Below are 27,037 nucleotides of genomic sequence, written 5' to 3'. Positions count from 1 at the left end.
AGAGTTCCTTGACCAGCTATGGAAGTGTATGATCCATCAGCTAGTCTCGCTTTATCTCTTCTGGAAAGAGGGTGGTGATAAGTTTGAAAGTAAGAGGACATATCAGTCATGTGTTTTGACGCTCTAGAATCGATGATCCATGGAGAGTCAAGGTTGTGTGAGGCAGCATGGAAAGCAGTGGCAGAATTACCTGATATGGATGCAAAAGAGGTGGTGGAGTTTACAATATCCTCCCTTGGGTCTGATCCAGAGTAGTTGTGTTGGCTATGTGGTGTTTGAGGCACAGTAGAAGTCGAGGGCTGATTCTTCCGAGAAACCATATTTGCCATGTGGTGTTTCTTGGTACCTTGTTGCCCGGGTCTTCTAATTACATCTGAGCCTTGCTTCTTAGGTAAATCCTGAACCCACTTTGGTTTCCCATGGAGATCCCAACAAGTATCTTTGGTGTGTCGGGGCCTCTGACAATTAGTGCACCACAATCTTTCCTTATTCATGATTCTAGGTTTAGAAGTACTCAAAAAACACAGGTACACTGCCTTACAGAGCTGTTACAGTCCACAACTAGGCACTTGCTGATTTTCAGTTTCACAGAGAACCAAACACAAACACTGCAGCTGCAGTACTAGGATGTATGACCTACACTGTGTAGGAGTCCACAGAACAATATACGAACTGCTCTTGCAGTGTAACCAGATCTGAATGATCTACAGTTTTGCAACTTCAATACAGTTTCTCAACCAAGAGAAAAAAAAAACTCAGTAGAAACAGCAATACAAGTGGTGGTGCACCACACCTAGTCGGCTGATATCCACTTTCCAGGACAGCCGAACAGTCACTTAGGGTCTAGGGTTCAACCACAGTCCCTTGGAGAGTTGAATAGAACAACATACACTCGGAGGAAGGGGAACAATCCCTACACAGATTTTGGGGCAATAACAGTCGTGCAAGAAGAGAGCCATAAACAAGAAAAGAAAAAAAAGTTTCAGTCCCAATGTCACCCGAACTGTGAATAGGTAGAACAGTCATGGATTCAAACTTCTCTTCAGGACAGAACCTTCCTTCGAACATCTGGGATGGATTTCCATAGACTTCTTAGCCGAGCAACAACAGCTACCAGCACCTAAGGCTGGAAGTTGAACAGTCAGTAGCAGAACCCCCTTTTTTCTGCGCCAGGAAGTTGAACAGTCAGCTTTCATGTAGCAGAACCCAACTCGACAGTGGAGACAATCCACAGTACTAGAGAATGCTTCCTCTCCTTGTCTTCGGCATCAGGACTATAGCTTCTATGCAGCAGTGGAGAGAGACCTCAGTTGGTTGTTTTCCAGGCCTGGACAGTCCTACTCTGATACCATGTTGAGCAGAAGGAGAAGGGAAGAAGAAAAAGAAGAAGAAGAAGAAGAAGAAGAAGAAGAGGCTACAGAGTTAAGGCCTCAAAGACATAGCTTCAGTTGAGTGAAGCTTTGCATTTATACTATTCTGGCGGTACATAACAATATGTCTACAGAATTACAAAAATACCCCTGTGGGTACTAAGTCTGTGAACAGTACATAAATTACACCTATTAACAGTTTTCATTTCCATTCTGTTTAGATTTCACAGCACTTACCATAGCAGACTAGAACTGAGAGTTTTCATCATTACATCCATCCTGCACTCCTCTCCTGACACAAAGGCATATGCTTGGGAGAGAGTGACACTGTCCCTAGAAAGAAGATGATGTCGTGCAATGTCATACTCAAGGTTAAGGCCAGCAAGGAATTTGAACACCCTATACTTCTCTAAATGTCTTTGATAGGTAGTTGCATCCTTGGTGGTTTCCCAAGCAAAGGTCTCTAAATGGTCGATCTCCTACCACAGGGTCTTAAGGACTGAAAAATAGGCTGCAACAGATCTATCTCCCTGCCTTGTGGCAATAATTTGATTTCTCAGTTGATAAGCCCTAGCAACATTCTCCCTTTGTGAATAGGTTTCTGCAACCCCATCCCATATCTCCTTAGCAGTGTTTGCCCATAAAAAATTTTTACTTATATGTGGCAACATAGAATTACACAACCATGTCATTACCATATAATTTTCCTACACCCACCGGGAGTTGCCAGTTTCGGGTTTTACCACTTCACCAGTAATACACCCCAATTTTCCACGAGCCCCAATGGCCATCTTTGCAGATTGGGACCATTCCAAGTAGTTTGTACCATCCAACCTAACTGTAGTAATGGTCCCAACTCCGAAGGGGTCTCCAGCACCTCCTCCCACTGGTCCTATTTCATTCCCGAGCTTATATTCAACTTTGTGTCCCTCCATGTGTCTCAAAAGAGGTACAGAAAACAACCAAAAAATGCAGCAAGAACAAACAGAATACCTTCTGAAACCAACGACACTCCTTTGGTGTCCTGGACTTTCTTCCCACGAAAGATTCTTTTTCTATGGGATGGGAGAAGAGAGAGAAAAGGCAACCACCCTCTCTAGAAGCCTCCAAACCACATGGAACTTGTATCGCCCCCTACAAAAAACCTAGAAGAACCCTAAAAAATTAGGGCACCACTACCTAGGTTTTTCCTGATTCTGATGAAAAACCCTAGACCAGCTACGGGCTATTGGAAGGGCCTCCTACCAGATACACACCAAGAACACCACCTCACCTGCCACGATGTCCACTTTCTTCGGGATATTACTACCATTCTTTTATATTCAAACGAACCTATTCACAAGTTGCCAGTTCATTGGGAGAGTCATCCATTTGGACACTGCCACGATGTCCACTTTCTTCGGGATATTACTACCATTCTTTTATATTCAAACGAACCTATTCACAAGTTGCCAGTTCATTGGGAGAGTCATCCGTTTGGACAAAACCGCCACAGTCATCCCCAATTGCTCTTATTACATTTGGAGACCAAAGCAATAAAGGGAGACCATACACCCTAATATAGGTTTGTTTAGTTGGGGATCTACAAAAAACTTGTATCTTCCCCTTTCTCCCGTTTTTCCTGATTCTGATGAAAAACCCTAGACCAGCTACAGGGCATACAGATCCATCAAGAAAATCCAAAAACTGGGCTTACTTGAGAGCTTCGATCAGCCTCTTAAATCTCCATGCAGTCGGCCGATCTAGGGCTGCAAGAGTGAATCTTTTCAAGAACCTTCAACCTGCTCTGATACCAAGTAGAAAGCCTTATGTGCTGATTCGGCCAAGCTTCTTGTGAAAGGAAGAGGAGAAAAAGGTCGACTAGGATAGTGATTCATAACCCTAGCCGCCAGCCCCTCATTCTATTTATAATTAACTTAAATATGAGATATTACAAAGATGCCCCTAGTATGGTGGAAACTCAAACCAAGTACTTACAATTCTTTTAAAAATAAAAAACTAATGGGCCCAAGGCCCAACAACTTCTTAATTTAAAAGAAAACAAACTAAACATAAATCAGCCCACTCAACAATCTGAACAGGAATGGTTTAGGGTTTTGAGGGAATGGTACCAAGGGGTGATGATGGAAGGTTTCAAGCTGTGGATAGGGAGCTGGCTTCCAGGAATAAACCGTGTTATAGAGGACAAGGGACATACAGATATGTGCTGGATCCAAGTCTTTAATCTACCGCTACACTTGTGGAGTCCAGCGGTGGTCAAGATGATAGGAGGCTATTGTGGGGACTTCCTAAGAGTGGATGATACTCATTGGGAGAAGGGTGTTGGTGGGTGAGAATGGAGGTGATGGGGAGGGGTTCCATTCCAGTGTCAATGAACCCAGCTTTCGGTAATGCTCTGTATGTGGTGGCAGTTTGGCCTGAAAACCTCCCTAGAATGGTTGTCAATGATCTCTGATATGGCAGTAAGACCTAGGTAGTTGCAGGGGGTGGGGGTTAATAGGTGTGTAGCTTTCTGGTGAAGATGTTTCAGGGAGGCTTATCTGGAGGAGGTCAACTTGTGTCCATGGGAATTAGAGAACCGGTACAAAAGAGATGATTTTGGGGGTAAGGTCAGGAGTAACCTTTCCTTTAGTAAAGCACCAACGATGGGGGCTTAGCCGGAGTTTGGTCATGTCGAATTGAAGATAGTAGAAGGCAGGACGGTGATCTCCATAGATTCGGCCGGTGTGGAAGCCAAAAGGCTCTTCCTGCACAACTGCTTGGTGGGTCGACTTCCTGAGGGAGTTGACGTGAAGCGGGTGGATTTCTGGGCTAATAGAGCATGGAGAGAAGCAAGGGGAGTTAGAGTGAAAAAATTAGTAGACAACCTGTTCCTCTTCGTTTTTCTATTCAGATCTGAACCAAAGTGGGTGATCCATAATGGTCCCTAGCAATTGGGGAGATTCAATGTGCTGCTTGATTGGTGGGGGGCAAGCGCAACATGTTTCTACCCGGAGTCGGAGACCAAACTAGATCCCCAACTAAACAAACCTAGATTAGGGTGTATGGTCTCCCTTTATTGCTTTGGTCTCCAAATGTAATAAGAGCAATTGGGGATGACTGTGGCGGTTTTGTCCAAACGGATGACTCTCCCAATGAACTGGCAACTTGTGAATAGGTTCGTTTGAATATAAAAGAATGGTAGTAATATCCCGAAGAAAGTGGACATCGTGGCAGTGTCCAAATGGATGACTCTCCCAATGAACTGGCAACTTGTGAATAGGTTCATTTGAATATAAAAGAATGGTAGTAATATCCCGAAGAAAGTGGACATCGTGGCAGGTGAGGTGGTGTTCTTGGTGCGTATCTGGTAGGAGGCCCTTCCAATAGCCCGTAGATGTAAGCCGGAGATTAAAGAAATTGAGGAGTATCATCCAATGCTGAGGCAGTCGCCAGAAATCTCTAAAACAGTCATCCTCCTTGAGGAGGAAAGTGAAAGTCTCCTCTAGTAGAGATCACCAAGAGAAGACACTAGCGTTCTCTCCGCTACATCAATCTTGGTTGGGAACGAAAACGTTGGAAAGGGGCATCGGTTTGGGTGAGGGTGGTGAGGGAGGAGGAAATGAGGTATAGGGGGATTCTCCATAAAGTTGGACAGTCAAGATGAGAGGGCATAGGGGGATTCTCAAATTTTAAATTTTAAAAAAAGGGGGTGATGCTTTAAATGTTGATGCCATAAAAAGACTGATAAAAGAATGTATTGAGGAGCTCCATGTGGCACAAAGTGGGGATGGTTGTTTTCGTGAGAGGGTAGATCCGAATGTGGGGGATGTGGAGGGAGTGGATCTATTGGATCGAAGACAGAGCCCCATCACCCCGAACCCAAATCCTAGAGTTGAGTCTAAGGAAGGTCAAACCTTAAGAGTCGTCAAGGAACCAAGACCATGTGTTCAATCTCCAGTCCTGGCAAGCTCAAACTAGCTCACCCAACCGGCCAAGGGCCCCTAAGGGGTCTCGTCTCAATTCGAGGCCCTCACCTTTGCCTAGCCTAAAATTCCTAATAGATGAATCTGGGAAAGGCAAGTTTTGCTCTTATTCGTGATCAGACTGCAAGCCCGTTAGCCAGTGATCATCGTCGAGAGACTCTCCCCAACTTCCACTTGTGCAGCTGGAAGAGAGCATAGTTGAAGCGACTCTGATAGCAATAATGGTTGTCGAAGCGGTTAATGGAAACCACCCTAGTTCTCTGCAAGGAGTTGGAGAAAATGCCCGCTCGCCTAGTCCTAGACTGTTGCCGCCAGCTAGTGACTCTTCGGCGGTGCCAAAAGAGTTGAGAAAGAAATCTAGAAAGCCAATTAAAAGAAGTAATTCAGCTAATAATTCTTTGCCCTCCCTGTCTGCCTGGGTTAACTCAACTTTTGGGCCTAGGAAAATTTCTGGGGGGTGTCAGTGGAAGGAGTGGAGGACACTATAAAGTTTTTGGGTGTAGTGGAGCAGAGGGTCCTAATGGAAAGGGGGAGTTAGCAACAAAAAAGGGGGAAATTCTTCAAAAAAAAAGTCGGGAGATGAGGTTAAACGACAAAAGAGGGTTGTTGTGAAGGCTCATTGAGGGGAGGGAAGAAATATTAAGAAGTGATTTTTGCCTATATTTCCTGTTGTTTCTACTTTTAGCTCAGCTAAATGGATCTGAACCTTTTGTCTTGGAATGTTAGAGGTTTGGGGTCTGGCAGGCAGAGAATGGTGCAACTGAAGAGAAAAACACAAGAAGGAAGATCTAGAGCAATGAGTCTCTTTGCTGATTTCATTTACAAATTTGAGTTGTTGGACTCGCCATTACAGGGTGCTAAGTTTACTTGGACAAATAATCAAGACTCTCCTACTTTGGTAAAACTGGATACATTTCCTGGTTTCCTCCAATTGGGATGAGTTTTTCCCATCTTTTAAACAGGTAGCCTTGTCAAGATTTGTCTCTAATCACTGTCCCATTCAGCTGTTGTGTGGTTCCCATGAAAGAAGCAAAACTCCCTTTAAATGTGAGAATGCTTGGTTTGAGGAAGACAATTTTATCCCTATGGTAGGTAAGGTGTGGACGGATTGTCATGTGACTGGTTCCAGTTCCTATATCTTAGCAAGCAAGTTGAAAGTAGTTAAAGAGAAAGCTAAAAGTTGGAGGTTGGAGAATAACATGGCTATGGAGACAGAAAAAAGGGCATGTTTGAGTGTGTGAGTGAAGAAATTGATAGGGCTGAAGAAGTTGGTCCTCTAACTCAATAACAAAAACTGAAAAGGTGCCAAGCCAAATCAAAGCCTCAGTATGCTTACAAGAAGTAAATGGTGAATGGAAATGGAGTTTAACTAATGTTTATGGGCCAAATGAGTAGGGGGAGAGGATGGAGTTTTGGGAGGAACTCGAAGGGCTGAGGTAAAAGTGGGATGGGCCTTGGTGTATGGGTGGGGACTTCAATGTCGTAAGAAGTGAAATGAAGGGGGGAAGGGATTGCAGAATTTCTGTAGGAATGAGGAGGCTTGAAGAATTCATTAACAGCAATGACTTGATAGATCCACCGCTGATTGGAGGGAAGATCACCTGGTCGAATGGCCAAATTCCAGTTATTCTCAGGAGGCTGGACTGATTTTTATTCTCGGGAGATTGGGCTATGTGGAGGAAGTGGTGCAAGAACCATTGACTGTCCAACTGTCAGATCATAAGCCAATCCTTCTGCGGAAGTTTGGTGCTGCTGCAGACTACAAACCTCTTAGGTTTGAAAACGTTTGGCTACTCCAACCAAACTTCGTGGAATGGGTTGAAAGCAAGTGGAAGAACTTGCAAGTGGAAGGACCAGCAGACCAAAAAGTGATTAAAAAGCTGCAAGCTATCAAGCAAGAGTTGAAGGAAAGAAGAAAGGAAGTATTTGGAAGGGAAGAGGACAGAAAAAAAAAAAAGAGAGATCTTGGAAAATCTGGCCAGATTAGAAAGAGTGAGAAAGGAAGGAGAGTTCAGGAAAGAAAACAAAGTTGAGATGGCCACCATGGAATCTGAGCTAGAGGATCTAATTTTGAGGGAGGAAATCAGGTGGAGGCAGAAATCTAGAGCTTCATGGCTGAAAGAGGCAGATAAGAACACCTCTTTCTTCCATGCATTTGCAAATGGGAGAAGGAGAAACTTGATAAGGAGGATCGAAGTGGAGGAGGTGATAGACACGTGGAGGGAAATTCAAGAAAAAGTGGCTGCTTACTATAAAAAGCTATACGGGGGAAACTGGAGTTGGGTATCTTTGGGAGACTTGGAAACAAACCGGCTAAGCAACAACACAACAGGTTGGTTGGAAAGGGATCTCAAAGTTGGAGAGGTAAAGGAGGCACTGAAAAAGATCAATGGTGACAAAGCACCAGGGCCAGATAGTTTCAACTTTAATTTCATTAAAAGTTGCTGGTACTTTTTGCAAGAAGACTTCATGCAGATGTACAAGGAGTTTTGGGAATCCAAAACTCTTGACAGGAGGGCAAATGCTGCATTCATCTCCATATTACAGAAAAGAAGTGGGGCTATGAACATAAAAGACTTCAGACAGATTAGTTTGATAAGCAGCCCCTATAAACTATTGGCTAAAGTGCTGGCAGGAAGGCTGAGAAAAGTAATTCAGGAGGTGGTAGGGGAAACTCAGATGGTTTTTGTAGAGGGGAAGCAGAATAGCAGATTTTGGACGGAGTGCTGGTGGCCAGTGAATGTATAGATTCAAGATTATGAAGTGGAAGGCCAGGTTTAGTGTGCAAATTAGACATAGAAAAGGCTTACGACCACGTCGAATGGGGTTTCTTGGAGGAAATGCAAAGGTTGATGTGGTTAGGAGAGGGTGGATATATGGGTGCATCTCATCAGCCTCTTTCTGACTGTTAATCAATGGGGTGTCATCAGAATTTTTCCAAGCTTCTAGAGGACTGAGGCAAGGGGATCCACTTTCCCCTCTGCTGTTTGTAATAATTATGGAAGCTCTAAATCTGATTATGAAGAAAGGAGTGCAGAGGGGATGGTTAGAAGGCTTCAAAGTTGAAAATGAAGGCCCGTGTATATCTCACCTACAATATGCTGATGATACACTAATATTCCTAGATGCTTCAGAAAATAAAGTGCTGAATCTTAGGGCTATTTTAGCCAACTTTGAGATGTTGACGGGTCTGAAGGTGAATCTAGAAAAAAAGTTTACTGATAGGAGCTGGGAACCTTAGTGTGGAGGAATAAGGCATTATGCAGAGGTGCTGGAATGTAAGGTAGGGGAGCTACCTTTCACTTATCTTGGTTTGCCGGTGGGAGCCAAAACAACAGCTAGTAGTATCTGGAGACCTGCAATAGAAAGGGTGGAAGGAGGCTAGATACGTGGAAAGCCAAGTATCCTTGGGTGGGAGAACCACACTCATAAAGAGTGTTCTGTCTAGCTTACAAACATGTTATCTTTCCCTATTAAGAGTTCCCAATGGAGTGGCGAGGAAAATTGAGAAAATTCAGAGGGACTTCCTATGGAAGGGTGTGGGGGGTCTAAAAAATTTCATTTGATCAAATGGGAAAAGGTTTGTAGAGCAGAGGGGGGAGATTTAGGGCTGAGAAGGGTGAAATTGATTAACAAAGCACTCTTAGGGAAATGGCTGTGGAGGTTCGGGCAAGGAGAGAGGGAAGCATTATGGAGGAGGGTGGTAGTAGGAAAATATGTAGTGAGGTTCGGGTGGTAATCAAGGGAGGTAAGAAGTTCCTATGGGGTAAGTGTGTGGAAAGGAATAATAAGTTTCAATCAAGAGTTCAGAGGCTTAGTTAAGTTTAAAGTGGGGGAAGGCCTTAGGGTAAGGTTTTGGGAAGATGAGTGGCTTGGGGTGGGAAAATTGTGTGAGGTGTGTCCCAGACTTCACAAGCTGACAGATCATGAAGCGTCCATTGAGCAGTGCTATGAATGGAGAGGGAATCAAGTGATTTGGAAACCAAAGTTCCAAAGACCTTTGTTGGACCAAGAAGTGGAAGAATGCGATCTACTATTGGAAAGTTAGAAGAGACAAAACATCTCCAGAGATACAACAGATGGCCTATGGTGGAAAGAGTGCAAAGAAGGTAGATTCTCAGTAAAATCATTTTACAAGACTTTATTGGGAGAGGGTAGGGATTCAGATCAGGTAAAAGGAGTGTGGGGTAATCCAGTACCCCCAAAGGTGGAAGCTTTTGCATGGCTGGTGGCACATGACAGTATCTTAACCTATGATCACTTGAAATCCAGAGGCCTGCAGTTCGCAAATTGCTGTTTTATGTGTAATTAGGGGGAAGAAACAGTCATCCATTTATTCTTCTCTTGCAATGTGGCAAATTTCATGTGGAAGTTTTTCTCCTTTCTGTTTGGAGAGAATGTTTTTCACCCTTTGGTTCCAGCTAAGAAATTTTCTAATGGCCGAAAATCAGAGGTAGCAAGAAAGCCAAAATTTTGTGGAGCTGTATTCCTTTTGCTGTATGTTGTCTCATTTGGAAAGAGAGAAATAGAAGGATCTTTGAGGACAAGACAGAATGTCGAATACTTGTTAGCAGGGATGAGCAACTCGATTGCAGCCTGGGTTCTCAGTCATCCAGAGTTTGACCAAGTGAACAAGTCTGATCTGATAGAGAATTTCTGGAGTACTCTAGAGTTGAATCCTTGTAATTTTGAGTCATTTTCAGTGTAATTTGTTCAGTATTAATGAATTTCTGGAGTCATTTTCAGTCTAATTTGAACAAGTCTCTGAGATGTACTGTTTTTTTCAGTTTTAATGAATTTTCCTTTTTATCCTTCAAAAAAAAAAAAAGATGAGATTAGATGGAGACAAAGAGCCAAAACTACCTGGCTGAAAGTGGGTGATAAAAACACTAGTTTCTTTCACAAGATGGCTAATGCCCGGAACAGAGCTAAAGAAATTAGCAGGTTGGAGTGGGAGGGTGAGTGGGAGAGTCAGTTGCTGAAATCAAAGTCATTGCTTCTTCTTTCTATAAGCAGCTTTATGAGGAACCTTGGGCCATTAGACCTCTTCCTCTCCATACCCCTTTCAAAAGACTCACAGATGATCAAAAAGCTTTCGTAGAAAGGTCATTCACAAAGAAGGAAGTTACGGAGGTGATTAGAAGAATGGAAAATGAGAAATCTCCTGGTCCAGATGGTTTGACAAATCTGTTCTACATCAAGTGTTGGAATTTTATTAAGCAGGATCTTATGAATGTGTTTCAGACCTTTCATAGCAGCTCCTCTCTGCAAAGAATCCTGAACTCCACCTTTATTACCCTCATTGCTGAAGTTTTAGGGGCTGTTAATCTAAAGGACTTTAGGCATATAAGCCTCCTTAACAGCTTTTATAAAATTCTGGCAAAAGTCTTGGTGGAAAGGTTGAAAAAGGTTTTGTCCAATGTGATTTCTGAGAATCAAGGTGCCTTTGTCCCAAGTAGACAAATGTCAGATACTGTACTTATCACAAATGAGCTAACTGACTGTAAGTGGTGTGGTAAGGCTAATTGTGGTGGTCTCCTTTAAGGACGAAGAAAGGCTAGGGGTTTCGGGTAACAGAAGCAAGGATCTTCTATTGACAGAATCGTGTGTTTGTTATGGTCTACACCCCCTTTTTATAAGGGGAGATCTCGAGGCCCTGAAGGAAAGGAGCCAAAAAGGGGTTTGACTCCTATTTGGAAAGGGGATATTCAATTCGGTGTTGGTTGTCAGGAAGGCGCTGCTAGGGGTTCGCCACATGTCACACGAGATCTTTCAAGGACAAAGTTTCCTTTCGTCTAAGGATTCTCCTAGTGCACGTGTGCTACTTCCTTTCGCGGGTCCCCAACTTTGTATTCCATAATTTCAGCCTATTGCCAACGCCACAAGCCAGGTGTGTAGTCCATAGTCATGGGCACTAGGGAAGAGAAATCTATAGGCTACATAAAGAATGAAAGCAGCCAAGTGACACTTACTGTTCATCTTCCGCACCATGAAGTTACAATCACCATGATATTCAAACCAGTACTTCATCCACCCGTTAAGTGGTCTATCTCGGCAACCAACTCCTCGTACATTGGAATCAATTCCCCAGGAATGTTTTCGGGTGTTGGAGATGACGCGTTGATACAGTACCGACCAGAGGCAGCGCCAGTAAAGCCACAACATCATCCATTGTAACACCGAACTCTCCAAACGAACCAATGAAAGTGTGGGTACGGCAACACCAATGCGCCACCAATGGCTCCATGAAATTGACACCACCACCCCCTTGAAGACCCACAAAGCAATTAACAAACCTCAACAAGCCTGTATCGCGTAGTAGCCTGCAATACATGGGGTTCTCCAATACAGATGACGCCCATGAAGTATAACTGGTGGAGTCATCGGAACCCACAGTTCTAGGCTCTATGCAGCGGTAGACAACTTTGCATGTCTGTCGCCCATATAAACAGAGGAGCTCCTTGCCTTCAATGATGTTGAAGGTATTGTCCTTACCCATCGCCACAAGTACCGGAGGCCAGAACCCCCTTCCCGTGTCAGCTTCCCTTACAGACTTGTATTCGAAAAGCAACTCCGCTATATCTACTTCCCGAACAAAGTCCAAGAACGGACATACCTCCTTCATCACTTTCTCTCGTTTACGAGACTTCTCGCCTTTGTTAGAACCCTTAGATTGCTTACACGGTGCCATCGAACACAAGAACACCGCAAGAACCCCAGAACGGAAAACACAGAAAGCATAAGGGAAACAGGGTAGCAAAGCAGTTGCAATGACGGAAGCACAACAACTCAGACGAAAATGAATGAGAATAGACCACCCTTCCAATCCGCTTTTAAAGACGATTCAAAGACTATCCGGTAACCAAAACGACGCCGCAGGGAAGTGACGGCTGCCCGGATTACCCGTCATCTTTCCATTGGGAGACATATTGTCACGTCAACATCCCAAATAAAAAAAAAAAAAAAAAGAAGAGAGTTAAAATCGCTATGATTCGAATATAACCATGGAACATTCGTACCCGTAGCCTAAACGATGGCTACACACTACACTATCCGACGTACCCACCAGCCAATCAGCGCTCAATTATTAAAACTCAGACTGACAATAGGATTCAACACCATGTGCGGCAAAAGAGTCACATATGTACATAGTGTAAACAAAATATGGGAGATAGTCCACACCTCCAGTACTGAAATAAGAATAACTTAGACACAAACATCCCATTGCCAAAATATTTGGGGGTTATCGCCCCGTCAATCAAAGAAATCTCACCACAATATACCAACACAATGTACCATTTTTAAATTGAAAACTCAAACACTTTCACAGCCTACCCAGGCAAATACATGTTTCTTGCCAGGGAGCCTTTTGTCAAAAGTCATGGGGGGTGCAAAACGAAAAGTAATGACACCTATGACTTTCAACAGAAGCCTTCCAAGAAATAGGGGGCTAATAACGCAAGAATCGAGTTGGACCTCAAAACAAATACAAACCAATCGCATCATGTTAAAGTCTTTGCACTCGCAATCGCATTATATTAAAAATCCCCGAATTCAAAACAAATTTCTCACCCCATTATTGCCTTTTAAAACGTGTTGACGACACAAATGCTTATTGATTAAACCTAACCCACCAATAAGCAGGGGGGCTAAGTGTAAGTACATGTCATTCACCACGACGGCGATTGGAATGAAGGTATCAAATTGGAACCACAAAAACACCCATGGAAACACGTAGGCCGACGTGGATCTGCGATGAGCCCATAACTCATCACAAACTTGCAATGAGCTCAAGGACATCGCGGACTTACGATACACTTAAGTTGTCTTGCGTCTATAACAAGCCAAAACTACTCGTGAGAAAACAACTAGTCGATGACGAAGCAAGTGGGCCAACACATCAGATTAGCTCTAACATCATCCATGCCATGTCAACATAGGGGACCCATGAAAGGAAGTAGCACACATGCACTAGGAGAATCCTCGGGCGAAAGGAAACTTTGTCCTGGAATGATTTCGTGTGACACGTGGCGAACTCCTAGTAGAGCACCCTCTTGACAACCGACACCGAATCGAAGATCCCCTTTCCAAATAGGAGTCAAACCCCTTTTTGGCTCCTTCCCTTCAGGGCCTCGAAATCTCCCCTTATAAAAGGGGGCATAAACCATAACAAACACACGATTCTGTCAATAGAAGATCCTTGCCTACCTCTGTTACCCGAAATCCCTAGCCTTTCTTTGTCCTTCAAGGAGATCACCACACTTAGACTTACCACACCACTTACACCAATATCTAGTGTGCAAACTAGATATTGAGAAAGCGTATGAGCATGTAAACTGGAGATATCTTGATTTTGTTCTTGGGAGAATGAACTTTAGCCGCAAATGGAGGAACTGAATGAAAGTTTGTGTTTCTTTCCCTAAGTTTTCAGTTCTAATCAATGGGAAAGTGGTGGGCTTCTTTGAAAGTTCTAGAGGGATTAGGCAAGGGGACCCCCTCTCTCCCTTGCTTTTCATCTTATCTCATGGAAGTGTTTACTCAGTTCAGCAAGTTGGTTGTTGCAGAAGGTTTGTGGGATGGTTTTGAGATCTCTCTAGGTTAGGAGAAGGTTCATCTTCTCCAGTTTGCTGATGACATATTGTGCTTTATTGATCCTTCTGCAGATCAGCTTGATTTTATGCTTGGCATCCTTTGTTGGTTTGAGGCTGTGTCTGGGCTTAACGTAAACTTGGGGAAAAGTGTGATTTTTCCAATGAGACAAGTAGAAAAATCTGGAGGAGTTGGCTGAGGTTTTGGCATGTCAGATGAATCATCTCCTCGGGAAATATTTGGAGATCCCTCTTGGGGCTAAATGCACCTCCTCTGCTATCTGGGATCCAGTAATAGAAAGAATGGAGAAGAAGTTGGCTTCCTAGAAGGCTAAACACCTCTCTTCATGGGGTAGAGTAACTCTGTTAAAAAGTACTTTATCAAACCTTCCGACATACTTTCTTTCCCTCTTTCCCATCTCCTCCAAGGTATCCAAGAAGTTGGGAAGAGGACAGGAAACCTCATTTGGTTAACTGGGACCAGGTCTGTTTGCCTATGAAAGGAGGAGGCCTGGGAGTGAGAAAACTTAAGACTTTTAACTCTGCTCTCTTGAGTAAGCATTGGAGATTTGGCTCTGAAAGAGATGCTTGGTGGAGGTCTCTTATAGCTGCTAAATTTGGTGTTGAGTGGGGTAATTGGAAGTCCTTGGATTCTTTTCAGACTTGGGGCTGTTCTCTGTGGGAGGGCATTATGAAAGCTTTCCCTTTATTCTCGGAAGGTTTGGAATACAAAGTTGGGGATGGCAATAGGCTGAAATTCTGGAAAGACCCTTCGTGCATGAATATTCCCCTTGCCGAGGCTCTCACACACCAATAACTTGTGAATCTCCCTCCACCTCAATAATCAAGTAGTCCAAACTCCAAAGGAACTTCCAGCTTCAAGGTTAGAACACAATCTAACTCGCATGTAACTTCAAAATAAATTTCTTTTAAAATCTTAATTACAAGGACTACATCTGTACTCAACTTAGAGGCTTAGTTCTACCTTTATAGGCTCCAATTTAAACTTCAAAACAGACCAGAAGCAACTCCTAGTTGAAGTAGGATTTTTTTTGAAGACAAATAAAGAAGAAAATTTATTAAACTAAAGAAAAATGATTACAAAAATGTGATAATGCATCACCCAACACCAATAAACAACCAAACCACCCCAAAAAACTAACAAAACTACCTACCACAAACCAGACCCAACAAGACTCTCACAGCCAGCCACAAGAAAAGCCCAAAAGAAAATGCCCAAGGCCCCTGACTTATCCCCCATCTCAACTTTCCTTAGAACAAATCTAAACAGCCCTCCTAATACATAAAACAAAACCCATTCACTTCCCCTTCACATATACAGAAAACAAAATCCATTCACTTCAATCCATCATTTGAAAACTATTTTCTCTTCATGACTTTTTTTTGCCTTCTTCATCCTCTTGTTAACTCTTCATAAAACAAAACCCATTCACTTCCCCTTCACATATACAGAAAACAAAGTCCATTCACTTCAATCCATCATTTGAAAACTAACCTCTTTTTTTTCTCTTCATGACTTTTTTTTGCCTTCTTCATCCTCTTGTCAACTCCAACCCTAAATAAACCTCCCCTTAATCTAGCAAAAAAACCTTTGATACTGGCACAATTCAGTTATTTTTTTGGTGCCCAAATCTTTTAAATGTGTTGGAAATGACCTCAAAACTCTTCTTCTCCCCAAGATTATCACTAATCCTTTCAAAAGTTCTAGAACCACATTCTTCTCAAAAACTTGCTCTGCTGTCAAAACCACATCCTTCACCTCAACGACTGTAGATTTTTCCACAGAATTCAAGCTGTCCTTCTCATGGACCTTCAACAAACTACCAGTATTTTCTTCCACTTCCATAAAGGCCTTCTTTGCAAATTCCCTCGAAGAAGCACCCATATTGGGCAATAACCAACATATTTCATCCAAAATTCCAGACATAGTATCAAAATTTTTTTGATAAGAAGTTAAGTATCAATTCATTCAAAAAGAAGAGTACAACCAGAGGCTGTACAAAAGAGATACAAGAATAGGTTCAAACCACAAAACCATTGGCTTAGTTGATGACCAAGAACAGAGCTTCCCCACGATCTTCTGCCACACTTCGTCTTCTTGACAGCTTTTGTTTTAAAATATCCTTGAATTTCTATCTTTCCAGATCACCCATAACACTGCACTTGGAATCAGATGCCATAACCATTTCCCTTTCTTGCTTAGGCCTTGTAAATTCCAGCTGTTTACAAAAGTCGCCAAAGATTTTGGCCAGCAACTTCTTATTGCAAAAATTCTGAAAATTCTCACCCAGATTTTGTGAGTGAAGCCACAGTGAAGAAACAGGTGATCAACAGACTCCTCATCATTGTTGCACAAGACACACCTTTTAGACATAGTATCAAAATTAAAGGCAAGATTTCTGAGATTTAAAACTAATTATGAGAAATAAAGTAAGTGATGTGTGTGCTTATGCACTTATTGTTATATATCATTAATAATTCTTATTAAGTGATAACATAATAATGTAAGATCTGTGTATATCACTAAGAGGATCCACTAAGTCCTAGGCATCAACTAAATGGCATCATGCACTTTTAACTGGGGTATAGCTCACCTAGAGTACAATCAAAGTATTGACAGAACTATAATACAGTTTTTTTTTTTTTGAACTGTAAGATGTGTTGAATACATTGAATCTAAGGAACAAAAATGTCCATAATAATAAAGAAAATAAGGAAAGAAAGCAATCATCGTCACCTAAAAGATAAGGTTTTTGGCCACATAAATGATGTGATGCTCATATAGCAATGGATGGGAAGAAGAAAATAGAATCGTGACTGAAGGAAATGAGAGTGCATAGTGGAACATAAAGGACCTAACCTCCCCAAAACAAGAACTGCCAGCGCAGTTGTTCCAGAAGCAAGAGCTGTGTCCATAGAGCAAGCTTCTGCAAAAGCAGAATCAGTTTGAAGAAATGCAGAAGAAACAGCCTTCTCAATCTCCCTTGGGAAATCTTCATCCTCTATGATGAACCTTGGTAAATGATTACAGGCAAAATCAGCAGCATGCTTCCCTCCATGTCCATCAAAGACCTAAACCAAGGAAGAATTGAAGTGAAATAATGAAATTGGTTCCTACCAAACTATTATCCTTGTTCTATTGTTCAAGTGTGTCATTCTGTTTCTTGTATAGCAAAATAAAAATTTATTAAAAGAAAAAGAGGATACAAAGAAACAGGTCACAAGGCATCACCCCACATACTCTGCTTTTCAAAATGTCCAGGCTATCAGCCAAAAATCCAAGTGCATTATGATCATCCTAACACAATATTACAAGTTTCAATCCTCGATGTCTGGCAAGTATTTTGTGGCTTCTTTAACTCTATATAGTCAACCTTAAGGATATATCTGAAGATATGTGTAACAATCTATGTTTAAAAAAAAAACGTTAAAAGCAATCTACTCACACTCAAATCATTGCAGAAATAACACACTGGTATCAAAGCATCATACACATGATCCAAGGCTCTGTTCATCATCATCATGGCCTGTTGGCATCATCTGTCATACCAGGCAACCACCTTGGATACCAGAAAAATTCTACCAGATGACAATGCTTGATTTATGTTCTTGGGAGTAGATCTTATATATACCCTTGAACCTTGATTTCTTCCATCAGTGCTCATTCCCTATGGGTGCAAGTAGAAGTTTTGAGGTTAATTCCACTAGGGATGTATGACAAAGTGTTAACACTGTCTTCAAAGTGTCAATCAATTGGGATGTTCATTGGAGGAAAAGGAAAACTTGGGTATCTAACTGAGAAGACCAAGGAACTCGATGAGATTAATCCTGCACATAAGTGGGAGGGCAAAGAATTTGATGATTATGTCCTTATTGTTGACTTCATTGCATTACTAGGATAGTCCATCAGAAATATTAGAAGGAAAGACAATAAGAATGATATGAAACAAAGTGATACAAAAAACCACTACTACTGTCAAATTGCAGAGAGATACCAAAATTATAAAGCTGAAGAGGTCTAAGGTAAATTGATCTGCTCTTTACTTTTTGTTGAGTGGGCTGATTTATGTTGGGCCGATTTATGTTTAGTTTGTTTTCTTTTATTTTAAGAAGTTGTTGAGCCTTGGGCCCATTAGTCTTTTATTTTTAAAGGAATTGTAAGTACTTAGTTAAGCTGCCGCCCTACTAGGGGCATCTTTGTAATATCTCATATTTAAGTTAATTATAAATAGAATGAGGGGCTGGCGGCTTGGATTCATGATCACTATCCTAGTGGACCATCTTCTCTTTTCTTCCCTTTCCTCTGTCTATTGCTGAAATCCCCAACTTTTCTCCTCTTCCTTTCACAAGAAGCTTGGCCGAAATCAGCACATAAGGCTTTCTACTTGGTATCAGAGCAGGTTGAAGGTTCTTGAAGAGATTCATTCCTGCAGCCCTAGATCGGCCGACTGCATGGAGATTTAAGAGGCTGATCGAAGCTTTCAGGTAAGCCCAGTTTTTGGATTTTCTTGATGGATCTGTATGCCCTGTAGCTGGTCTAGGGTTTCTCATCAGAATCAGGAAAAACTGGAGAAAGGGGAAGAGTCCTGATTTTGTTGGACTCTTCAATTTTGACCTAGGTAGCGGCGCCCTATTTTTTTAGGGTTCCTCTGGGTTTTTTGTAAGGGGCGATTCAAGTTCCATGTGGTTTGGAGGCCTCTAGAGAGGGCGGTTGCTTCTTCTCTCTCTTCTCCCCATCCCACCGAAAAGGAATCTTTCGTGGGAAGAAAATCCAAGACACCAAAGGAGTGTCGTTGGTTCCAGAAGGTATTTTGTTTGTTCTTATTGCATTTTCTAGCTGTTTTTTGTACCTCTTTGAGACACATGGAGGGACACAGAGTTGAATATAAGCCCGGGAATGAAATGGGACCAGTGGGAGGAGGTGCTGGAGACCCCTTCAGAACCAGAACCATTACTACAGTTAGATTGGATGGTACAAATTATTTGGAATGGTCCTAATCTGCAAAAATGGCCATTGGGGCTCGTGGAAAATTGGGGTATATTACTGGTGAAGAGGTAAAACCCGAAACTGGCAACTCCCGGTGGGTGCAAGAAAATTATATGGTAATGACATGGTTGTGTAATTCTATGTTGCCACATATAAGTAAAAACTTTTTATGGGCAAACACTGCTAAGGAGATATGGGATGGGGTTGCAGAGACCTATTCACAGAGGGAGAATGTTACTAGGGCTTATCAACTGAGAAATCAAATTATTGCCACAAGGCAGGGAGATAGATCTGTTGCAGCCTATTTTTCAGTCCTTAAGACCCTGTGGTAGGAGATCGACCATCTAGAAACCTTTGCTTGGGAGACCAACAAGGATGCAGCTACCTATCAAAGACATTTAGAGAAGTATAGGGTGTTTGAATTCCTTGCTGGCCTTAACCCTGAGTATGACATTGCACGACAGCATCTTCTTTCCAGGGACAGTGTCACTCTCTCCCAAGCATATGCCTTTGTGTCAGGAGAGGAGTGCAGAAGGGATGTAATGATGAAAAATCTCAGTTCTGATCAGTCTGCTATGGTAAGTGCTGTGAAACCTAAACAAAATGGCAATGAAAACAAAAGGGAAGACAAAAGGGACTTGGTCTGTGACTACTGTAAGAAGCCTAAGCATACAAGAGACACTTGTTGGAAGCTTCATCCACATCTTGTACCGACCAGATTGAAGAATAAGAAAGGAAAAGCACACATGACAGTTACCGGTGATACTCCGGCCCCCCTACTACAACTGCTTTGGAGTCCGTTGCAGCTGCTGCAGCAAGGGCCGAGCTTGAGAGGTTTGGGTTACTTCTGAATCAGAGGGATACAGCTAGTTCCAGTTCAGCCGTAAGCGGACAACAAGGTACAGGTGGAGCTCACACAGGTAGTTCACATGTCACTGTAAACTATGTTTCTACTTCAGGTAAGGAGAGATCTCCTTGGATTATAGACTCTGGAGCCTCAGAGCATATGACCCATTGCTCCACTTTTTTCTCCTCTTATCAGCTCTGTTCTGGCAGAGATAGGGTCTCCACAGCTGACGGATCCCATGTTCCTATTGTTGGGAAGGGATCTGTCAAGATTAATGATTCTATTTGCTTACCCTCTGTCCTCCATGTTCCTAGATTGAGCACTAATTTGTTATCTGTTAGTAGTTTGACTAAGAATCTGAACTGCTCAGTGTTTTTTTCTCCTGGACGCTGTATTTTGCAGGATCTAGATTCAAAGAGGACGATTGGGAGTGGTCGTGAAGTGAATGGAATCTACCTCCTGGATGCTCTCCCTCTTCACCAAAGCCATCAATTTGCAGAGATAGTGAGTCAAAATCTGTGGGTCAGATTATGGTTTGGCACAACCGTCTGTCATTTATCCTTTCCTTCTTTGAGTTGTTTGTTTCCAAAATTGTTTTGAGTCTGCGAGTCTGTCAAGTTTGAAGTGTCAAGGTTGTGAACTTGGAAATCATTGTAGACACTCTTTTAAACCTAGTAATAAAAGATGTTCTTCTCCCTTTGATGTCATTCATTCGGATGTGTGGGGCCCTTATCATGTTCCCTCTATGGGTGGTTATCGCTATTTTCTCCTGTTTGTGGATGATTTCTCTTGATATTCCTGGATTTACCTGATGAAATCACGCGATGAAGTACCATCCTTGGTGAGGCAATTCCACCAGATGGTACTAACACAGTTTGGGACGAGAATAAAGATGTTCAGATCTGACAATGCTAGGGAATATTTTGAGAGACATCTTGCCTCATATCTGTTGGAGTATGGTGTTATCCATTAGAGCAGTTGCTCCTATAGTCCACAGCAGAATGGTGTTGCAGAGAGGAAGAACAGACACATCGTTGAGACGGCAAGAAGCATGATGATCACAACCACAGTTCCGGTTCGTTTTTTGGGTGATGTAGTTCTCACGGCAGTATATCTGATTAACAGAGTGCCCTCTCGTGTACTCGGATTCAGGACCCCATTCCGCCTTCTTTTTCCTCAGGGGGAGGTGTTTCATATTCCTCTAAGGGTATTTGGATGTGTCTGCTTTGCACATATTCTTGGTCCTCACCGTTCAAAGCTTGATCCCAAGGCAAAGAAATGTGTTTTCCTTGGATATGCAGAGAATCAGAAACGGTATTGCTGCTATGATCCAGTCTCTGGGAACCGGTATGTTACTATGGATGTTACCTTTTTTGAATCCACGTACTTCTTCTCAAAGGATCCTTCTCAGGGGGAGTGTTTTGGGGAAGTAAGTCAGCAGTCTATCCCTCTCCCAGTTCCAGTTCCTGTGTCTACTCCTATGCTTGACCACCACCCGATGTCACCCACCTTGCCACCTCCTTTGCGTTCCATCTCACAGCATTACTCACGGCAGAGACTTCATAAGGCGGTTGATTCCACTACAGCAGAACTCACACCACTTCCTGTCGATCCCTTGGAGACTCCAGATTCGGCTGATACGGGTTCGGGTATTCCTCTTGATCCCACTACTATTTCAGTTCCCATTGATCCTACTGACACTGTTACAGATAACCTTGATCTCCCTATTGCTCTTAGAAAAGGGAAGAGAAAGTGTATTGCTCATTGTATCTCACAGTACTTATCCTACAGTGGACTTTCTCCTTCCTACCGTGCTTTTCTCTCTTCTCTTGATTCAGTGTCTATACCCAAGGGTGTTAGTGAGGCTCTCTCCAAACCTGAGTGGAAGACAGCTATGCAGGAAGAGATGGAAGCTTTGATTAAGAATTAGACATGGGAGATTGTGGACCTACCAGAAGGCAAGGAGACAGTTGGATGCAGATGGGTTTACACAGTAAAGTATAAGGCAGATGGAAGTATAGAGAGGTACAAGGCAAGACTTGTTGCAAAAGGGTACACACAGACCTATGGCATTGATTATCTAGAGACATTTGTGTCAGTTGCAAAGATGACCTCTGTTCGGATACTCCTTTCTCTTGCTGCCTCATACTCTTGGCCCTTGTTTCAACTGGATGTAAAGAATGCTTTCCTAAATGGGGATCTGTAAGAAGTGTATATGGATCTTCCAGCTGGTTTTTATGATAATGCTGAAAAGGGAAAGGTATGCAAGCTGAAGAAGTTACTATATGGCTTGAAACAATCTCCCAGAGCATGGTTTGACAGATTCAGAAAGGCCCTGATTGTTTTTGGCTACACTCAAACTCAATCTGATCACACCTTGTTTGTGAAGCGCAGGGGATCTTTGGTGTCAATCCTAATTGTTTATGTGGATGACATTGTTGTCACTGGGAATGATCTTAGTGAGATTGATAGTCTTAAGAGGAACCTGCATAAGGAATTTGAGATTAAGGATCTTGGAGAACTAAGATACTTCTTAGGCATCGAAGTTGCAAGATCGAAACATGGAATTTTTGTCTCTCAAAGGAAGTATGTCTTGGACATTCTCCAAGAGACAGGGAAGCTTGGAACAAAGGTAGCTAGCACCCCATTGATCAGAACTATAGAATCAGTGCCTCAGAAGGTGAACCAGTGAAGGACCTTGGGAGATACCAAAGACTTGCGGGTCGGCTACTATACTTGTGTATGACAAGACCGGACATCTCCTATGCAGTAAGTGTAGTGAGTCAATACATGCATGCTCCACGAGACCAGCACTGGAAGGCAGTTGACAGGATCCTTGCTTCTTTGAACTGACATCCAGGCAGAGGCATATTGTTTACTGATCATGGACAGCTGAAGCTAAAGACATATACAGATGCGGATTGGGCAGGATGCCTTGATGACAGAAGATCAACTTCAAGAGTGTGCACCCTAGTTGGGGGTAACCTAGTCTCATGGAAGAGTAAAAAACAAACAGTTGTGGCAAGATCTAGTGCAGAAGCGGAATATAGGGCCATGGCACATGGAGTTTCAGAACTTCTCTGGATCCGTTCTCTGTTAGAAGAAATCGGTGTACAGGCAGAAGAACCTATGATGCTATACTGCGATAACCAGGCAGCCATCAATATTGCCCATAATCCAGTCCAGCATGACCGAACTAAGCACATTGAAGTAGATAGACATTTTATCAGAGAAAGGGTAACTTCTGGAGAAGTTTGTCTTCCATACATTTCTTCTTATCTGCAGCTTGCTGATGTTCTCACAAAAGGTGTTGCGAAGAATAAGCGGGAACATGATCTATGCAAGTTGGGAATGTGTGACATCTATTCCCAACTTGAGGGGGAGTGTTGAGTGGGTTGATTTATGTTGGGCCGATTTATGTTTAGTTTGTTTTCTTTTATTTTAAGAAGTTGTTGGGCCTTGGGCCCATTAGTCTTTTATTTTTAAAGGAATTGTAAGTACTTAGTTAAGTTGTCGCCCTACTAGGGGCATCTTTGTAATATCCCATATTTAAGTTAATTAAAAATAGAATGAGGGGATGGCAGCTAGGGTTCATGATCACTATCCTAGTCGACCTTCTTCTCTTTTCTTCCCTTTCCTCTGTCTATTTCTGAAATACCCAATTTTTCTCCTCTTCCTTTCACAAAAGCTTGGCCGAAATCAGCATATAAGGCTTTCTACTCTTTTCATTCTTGCAACTAGGGCATTAGGTAGAATGATGCTTAGAGCTGAAGACTTGGGGTCAAAAGCAGGTTTCAAAGTCAAAGATAATACTATCTATCAAAATTAAGGAAAGAAAGGTGAAAGACAATAATTCAATCCTCTCTCATCTCCAGTAGGCAGAAGAACTATAATTTTCATGGACATGTCCAAATGATCAGGTCAGATACTGAGAGTTATTTTACGGTATTCTGAAGCAGTATCTGGATTGAGGATTAACCCTTTTTTTATCAATAGATTAAGGATTAACCTCCACAAAAGCAGTTTTATGGGCTTGGAGAGTTTGATAGTTCTTTGTACATACACTGGAACTTTGGGGTTCCCTATTGGCTCCCTGCTCTTACATGGAGTTTCCCTTGGGCATTAAGCAATTATAAGTTCAGGCTGAGGATTTTGATATATAAAGGATGGATAGGAGGAGATTATCGGGGTGGAAACATCAATTCTTATACTTAGGAGGCAAAATCACTCTTATTAAAAGTGCTTTAGCTAATATCCCGGTGTTGTTATCCATTATTTCCTAAAATGGCAGCTTTTGTAACAAATGATTGGAGAAAATCCAAAGAGACTTCCTGTGGAATGTGAGGGGTGGTACAAAAGCTCCCCTTGGAAAATATCTATAGAGATTCCCTAGAGAGGAGCCTGCTCTTTGGAAAAGAATTATTGGGGCAAAATATGTTGAGGTCCTTCATGGCTGGACACCTAGGGAACTGACCTATGGTGTTGGTTCTAATAAAGGGATCATAAAAGTTTCCAGTGAATTTCAAGCATCCATTGATTAGTAGGGGATGGGACAAGGCAACGAGAATCAATTCTAGGAAGATGAGTAGATCTTGGTAAATTTTGTGAGATCTGTCCAAGACACTATAGAGCATCAAACCAAGAAGGCCAATTGGTTATGGAGGCATATATAATCCAAGGTGGGAACATGGTGTTATCTCCTACTTTTCAAAGACCACTGCTGTCAAGAGAAACCAATGTTTGTATGCCTCTTGCAGAAACTTGAAGGTTCTCTTGTTTCCCCAAACAGAATGGATAGTCTTGTTTGGACTTTAGAGAGTGGAGCATGACAGCAAGTTCAAGTCTAATCCACTTATCAGGGGTGTCACTTAATCCGTTGTTGTTGAGTGAAGATGGGATCCTCCAAAAATTGAAGCTCCCATGTGGCTTTTTCTTTCTTTCTTCCTTTCTTTCTTTTCTTTTTTTTTTTTTTTTTTGGGGGGGGGGGTGGGGGGGTGGGGGGTGTGAATAACTGAAATCCCCCACTTGGCTATTATTCCTTGATTAAGTGTTAACAATCAGCCATCTAAACAGAGTGCCCCTCATTCTATACCATAGACATATGTGCAAAAGAAGGGAGCAGACAGTTCACCATTTGTTTTTATTGTGCTCAACGTACAAGTGTACAACAATTGCTCCTTTCAGCTTTTTGTTTAAATATCATAAACCATGGAACAGATGTGCAATTATTTGGTCTGTGATTCTATCAGATATTAGCAGGTGTGTTCGGAAGGAAAGTAAGAGACATATCTTCCATGTAAAAAGAAAAACCTTCCAAGGCTTTGTATGAGTATTATCAGTCTTATTATGGATACTGGATTAATTCTTAAAATTATAAGATCTTTAAAGGGATTTTGTTTTCCATTGGCAAAATGTTTTGGGTGTAAAAGGTGGAAGCTATAAAGCATATCAGGCTTTTGTAGTTCTCTAATGTACATTTTCATTTTATTATATTCACAAACAAGTTTTTTCTTATTTATCAAAGATAAAACAAAAAAAAAATGTACCACATTTTTTCCATGCAAATGGAATTCACAAGATTTCTACTTTGAGAGATTATTCTCATAAGGCCTGAGCATCAATAGATAGAGAAATACCCCATAGAAGGCATTGGGCCCTTCACAGAAATTCTCGTGCCCATAATCAAGCATGAAGTCATCAACACAAACATATGCATCCTCCATGCTCTGACGAAAACCAATGTCTGCCCAACCCCCTGAGCGAACAATTGGAATGAAATTTGTTTCACGAGCCCCTTCAGTCATGTCAGGCTCAATAGGAACATCTGACATTCTCACCTTCACCTGCTAAAGTTGTAATAACTAATTCAATAAAGAAAATCTTGCAAACAGAGAAAACAAAGAAAAGAAAGTAACAGTTCAGCAGCTACACTCTTGAATGCAGAATAATAGTAAAAAAATTACCAACAAAGTCTGGTTTTCAGACGTGCAAACAGGAACCAAAATATTGTTTATTAATATCCTCCCAATCTTACACTTGATTAAGTTAAGTAAAATAGAAAAGAAAAGCTTAGTTCATGGAACTAAGCTGCATTCAGGGAATTCATGAAAAAATAAATTACTGCCACCAAAAAGGTTGAGAACAATGGTGCAGAGAAAAATAACACTGGAACTGATACTAAAATATTTGCCCTAAATAATTGTTTTGAACATAATTGGGTTGTTGATCTTAAGAGCAACATTTTTTTCGGTAAATGATCTTAAGAGAAATTATAATCTGCAAATGGCACTAATATGAAGCAAGTGACACATAATACCCTATTCCAACATCTGAGCCACAGTCATTACACAAAACAAGTAATGAAGCTGCTCTCAAGGCTGATTAAAACAAAACATAAATTTTTCCTTTCCCTGGGAGGGGATGTAAAATTGTCATGAAAAGGTGGGTAAGAGTAACATTAGGTAGTCTACCAGTCCAGGTCAATTACAAAGTAAATCTACCAGAAACAGAAGCATAATAGTCATACTGTGAGTCTGTAGGCTGATTAAAACAAAATATTTCATTTGCCAAGAAATGATGGAGATGGCTAAGAGTAATATTGGGCAGTGTACCAGTGGGGCTGATACCTTCAAAGGCTCTCAAATCTAGCAAACTGTTTCTGGGTTTCTATTCTGGCTGCTGTGATAAGTATAGTATGAGCTGAAAGAAATAGAAGACTGTTGCACCAGACTTCAAAGGATGTGGAGGAGCTAATTTCCTTTTCTTTCGGAAAGCTGGTTTCTTGGGTCTCAGCTGCCAAGGGACTTCAGCAGCAAATCCTGGCATTATTGCTGAGATTTAGAAGCCTGTGGAAGTTGTAATCTTGCTGTATTGTAATTTCTTTTGCCCGGCCAGGGACTTGTTCCTTGAGGGCTTGTTGTACTCTTGATTATCTCTTAAATAAAACTTACCTTACCTTTCTTCAAAAAAGGTAATAATGGATTAAGTACCAGTCCATGTCAAGTACAGAGTAAACTACCAGAAACGGAAACATAATTGGCATACTGTGAATTTGTGAAGCATAAAATAGAAGCTGATAAAAAAGCAAATACCTGGCCATACCATCATTCTACCAATATTTCGCTGGGGATAGTCATCAAAAAACAAAAGCTAGAAAGCAGAGATTGTGAGATGAGATGACAATGACCCCTCCCTGTCTCAGGCAACACTTTAACAATTGCCTAAAAACCAGGTTATGACTTATGACCCACTTTTCCTGG

At 41.9% G+C, this 27,037-nt stretch overlaps 1 protein-coding gene across 2 annotated transcripts in view; it reads right to left on the bottom strand.

Annotated features, from left to right (window-relative positions):
- Nucleotides 1-27,037, bottom strand: part of DBP1 (DNA-binding protein phosphatase 1) — a 69,603-nt gene that overhangs the window by 9,877 nt on the left and 32,689 nt on the right. The window contains exons 2-3 of one of the 2 annotated variants that reach the window (XM_010251622.3): nucleotides 25,415-25,621; nucleotides 16,805-17,016 (exon numbers count right to left, since the gene is read on the bottom strand). In XM_010251622.3, coding sequence (XP_010249924.1) covers nucleotides 16,805-17,016; nucleotides 25,415-25,621 — 419 coding nt within the window. Of the gene's footprint in view, nucleotides 1-16,804; nucleotides 17,017-25,414; nucleotides 25,625-27,037 lie in introns of both variants that reach the window. The other variant, XM_010251621.3, reaches the window with a different exon arrangement.

The sequence above is a fragment of the Nelumbo nucifera genome, chromosome 8, assembly GCF_055504915.1.
Source record: "Nelumbo nucifera cultivar China Antique chromosome 8, China Antique-T2T, whole genome shotgun sequence".
Taxonomy (NCBI): domain Eukaryota; kingdom Viridiplantae; phylum Streptophyta; class Magnoliopsida; order Proteales; family Nelumbonaceae; genus Nelumbo; species Nelumbo nucifera.
Note: the sequence above shows the minus strand (reverse complement) of the source record. Positions and strands in the feature narration are given on the sequence as shown.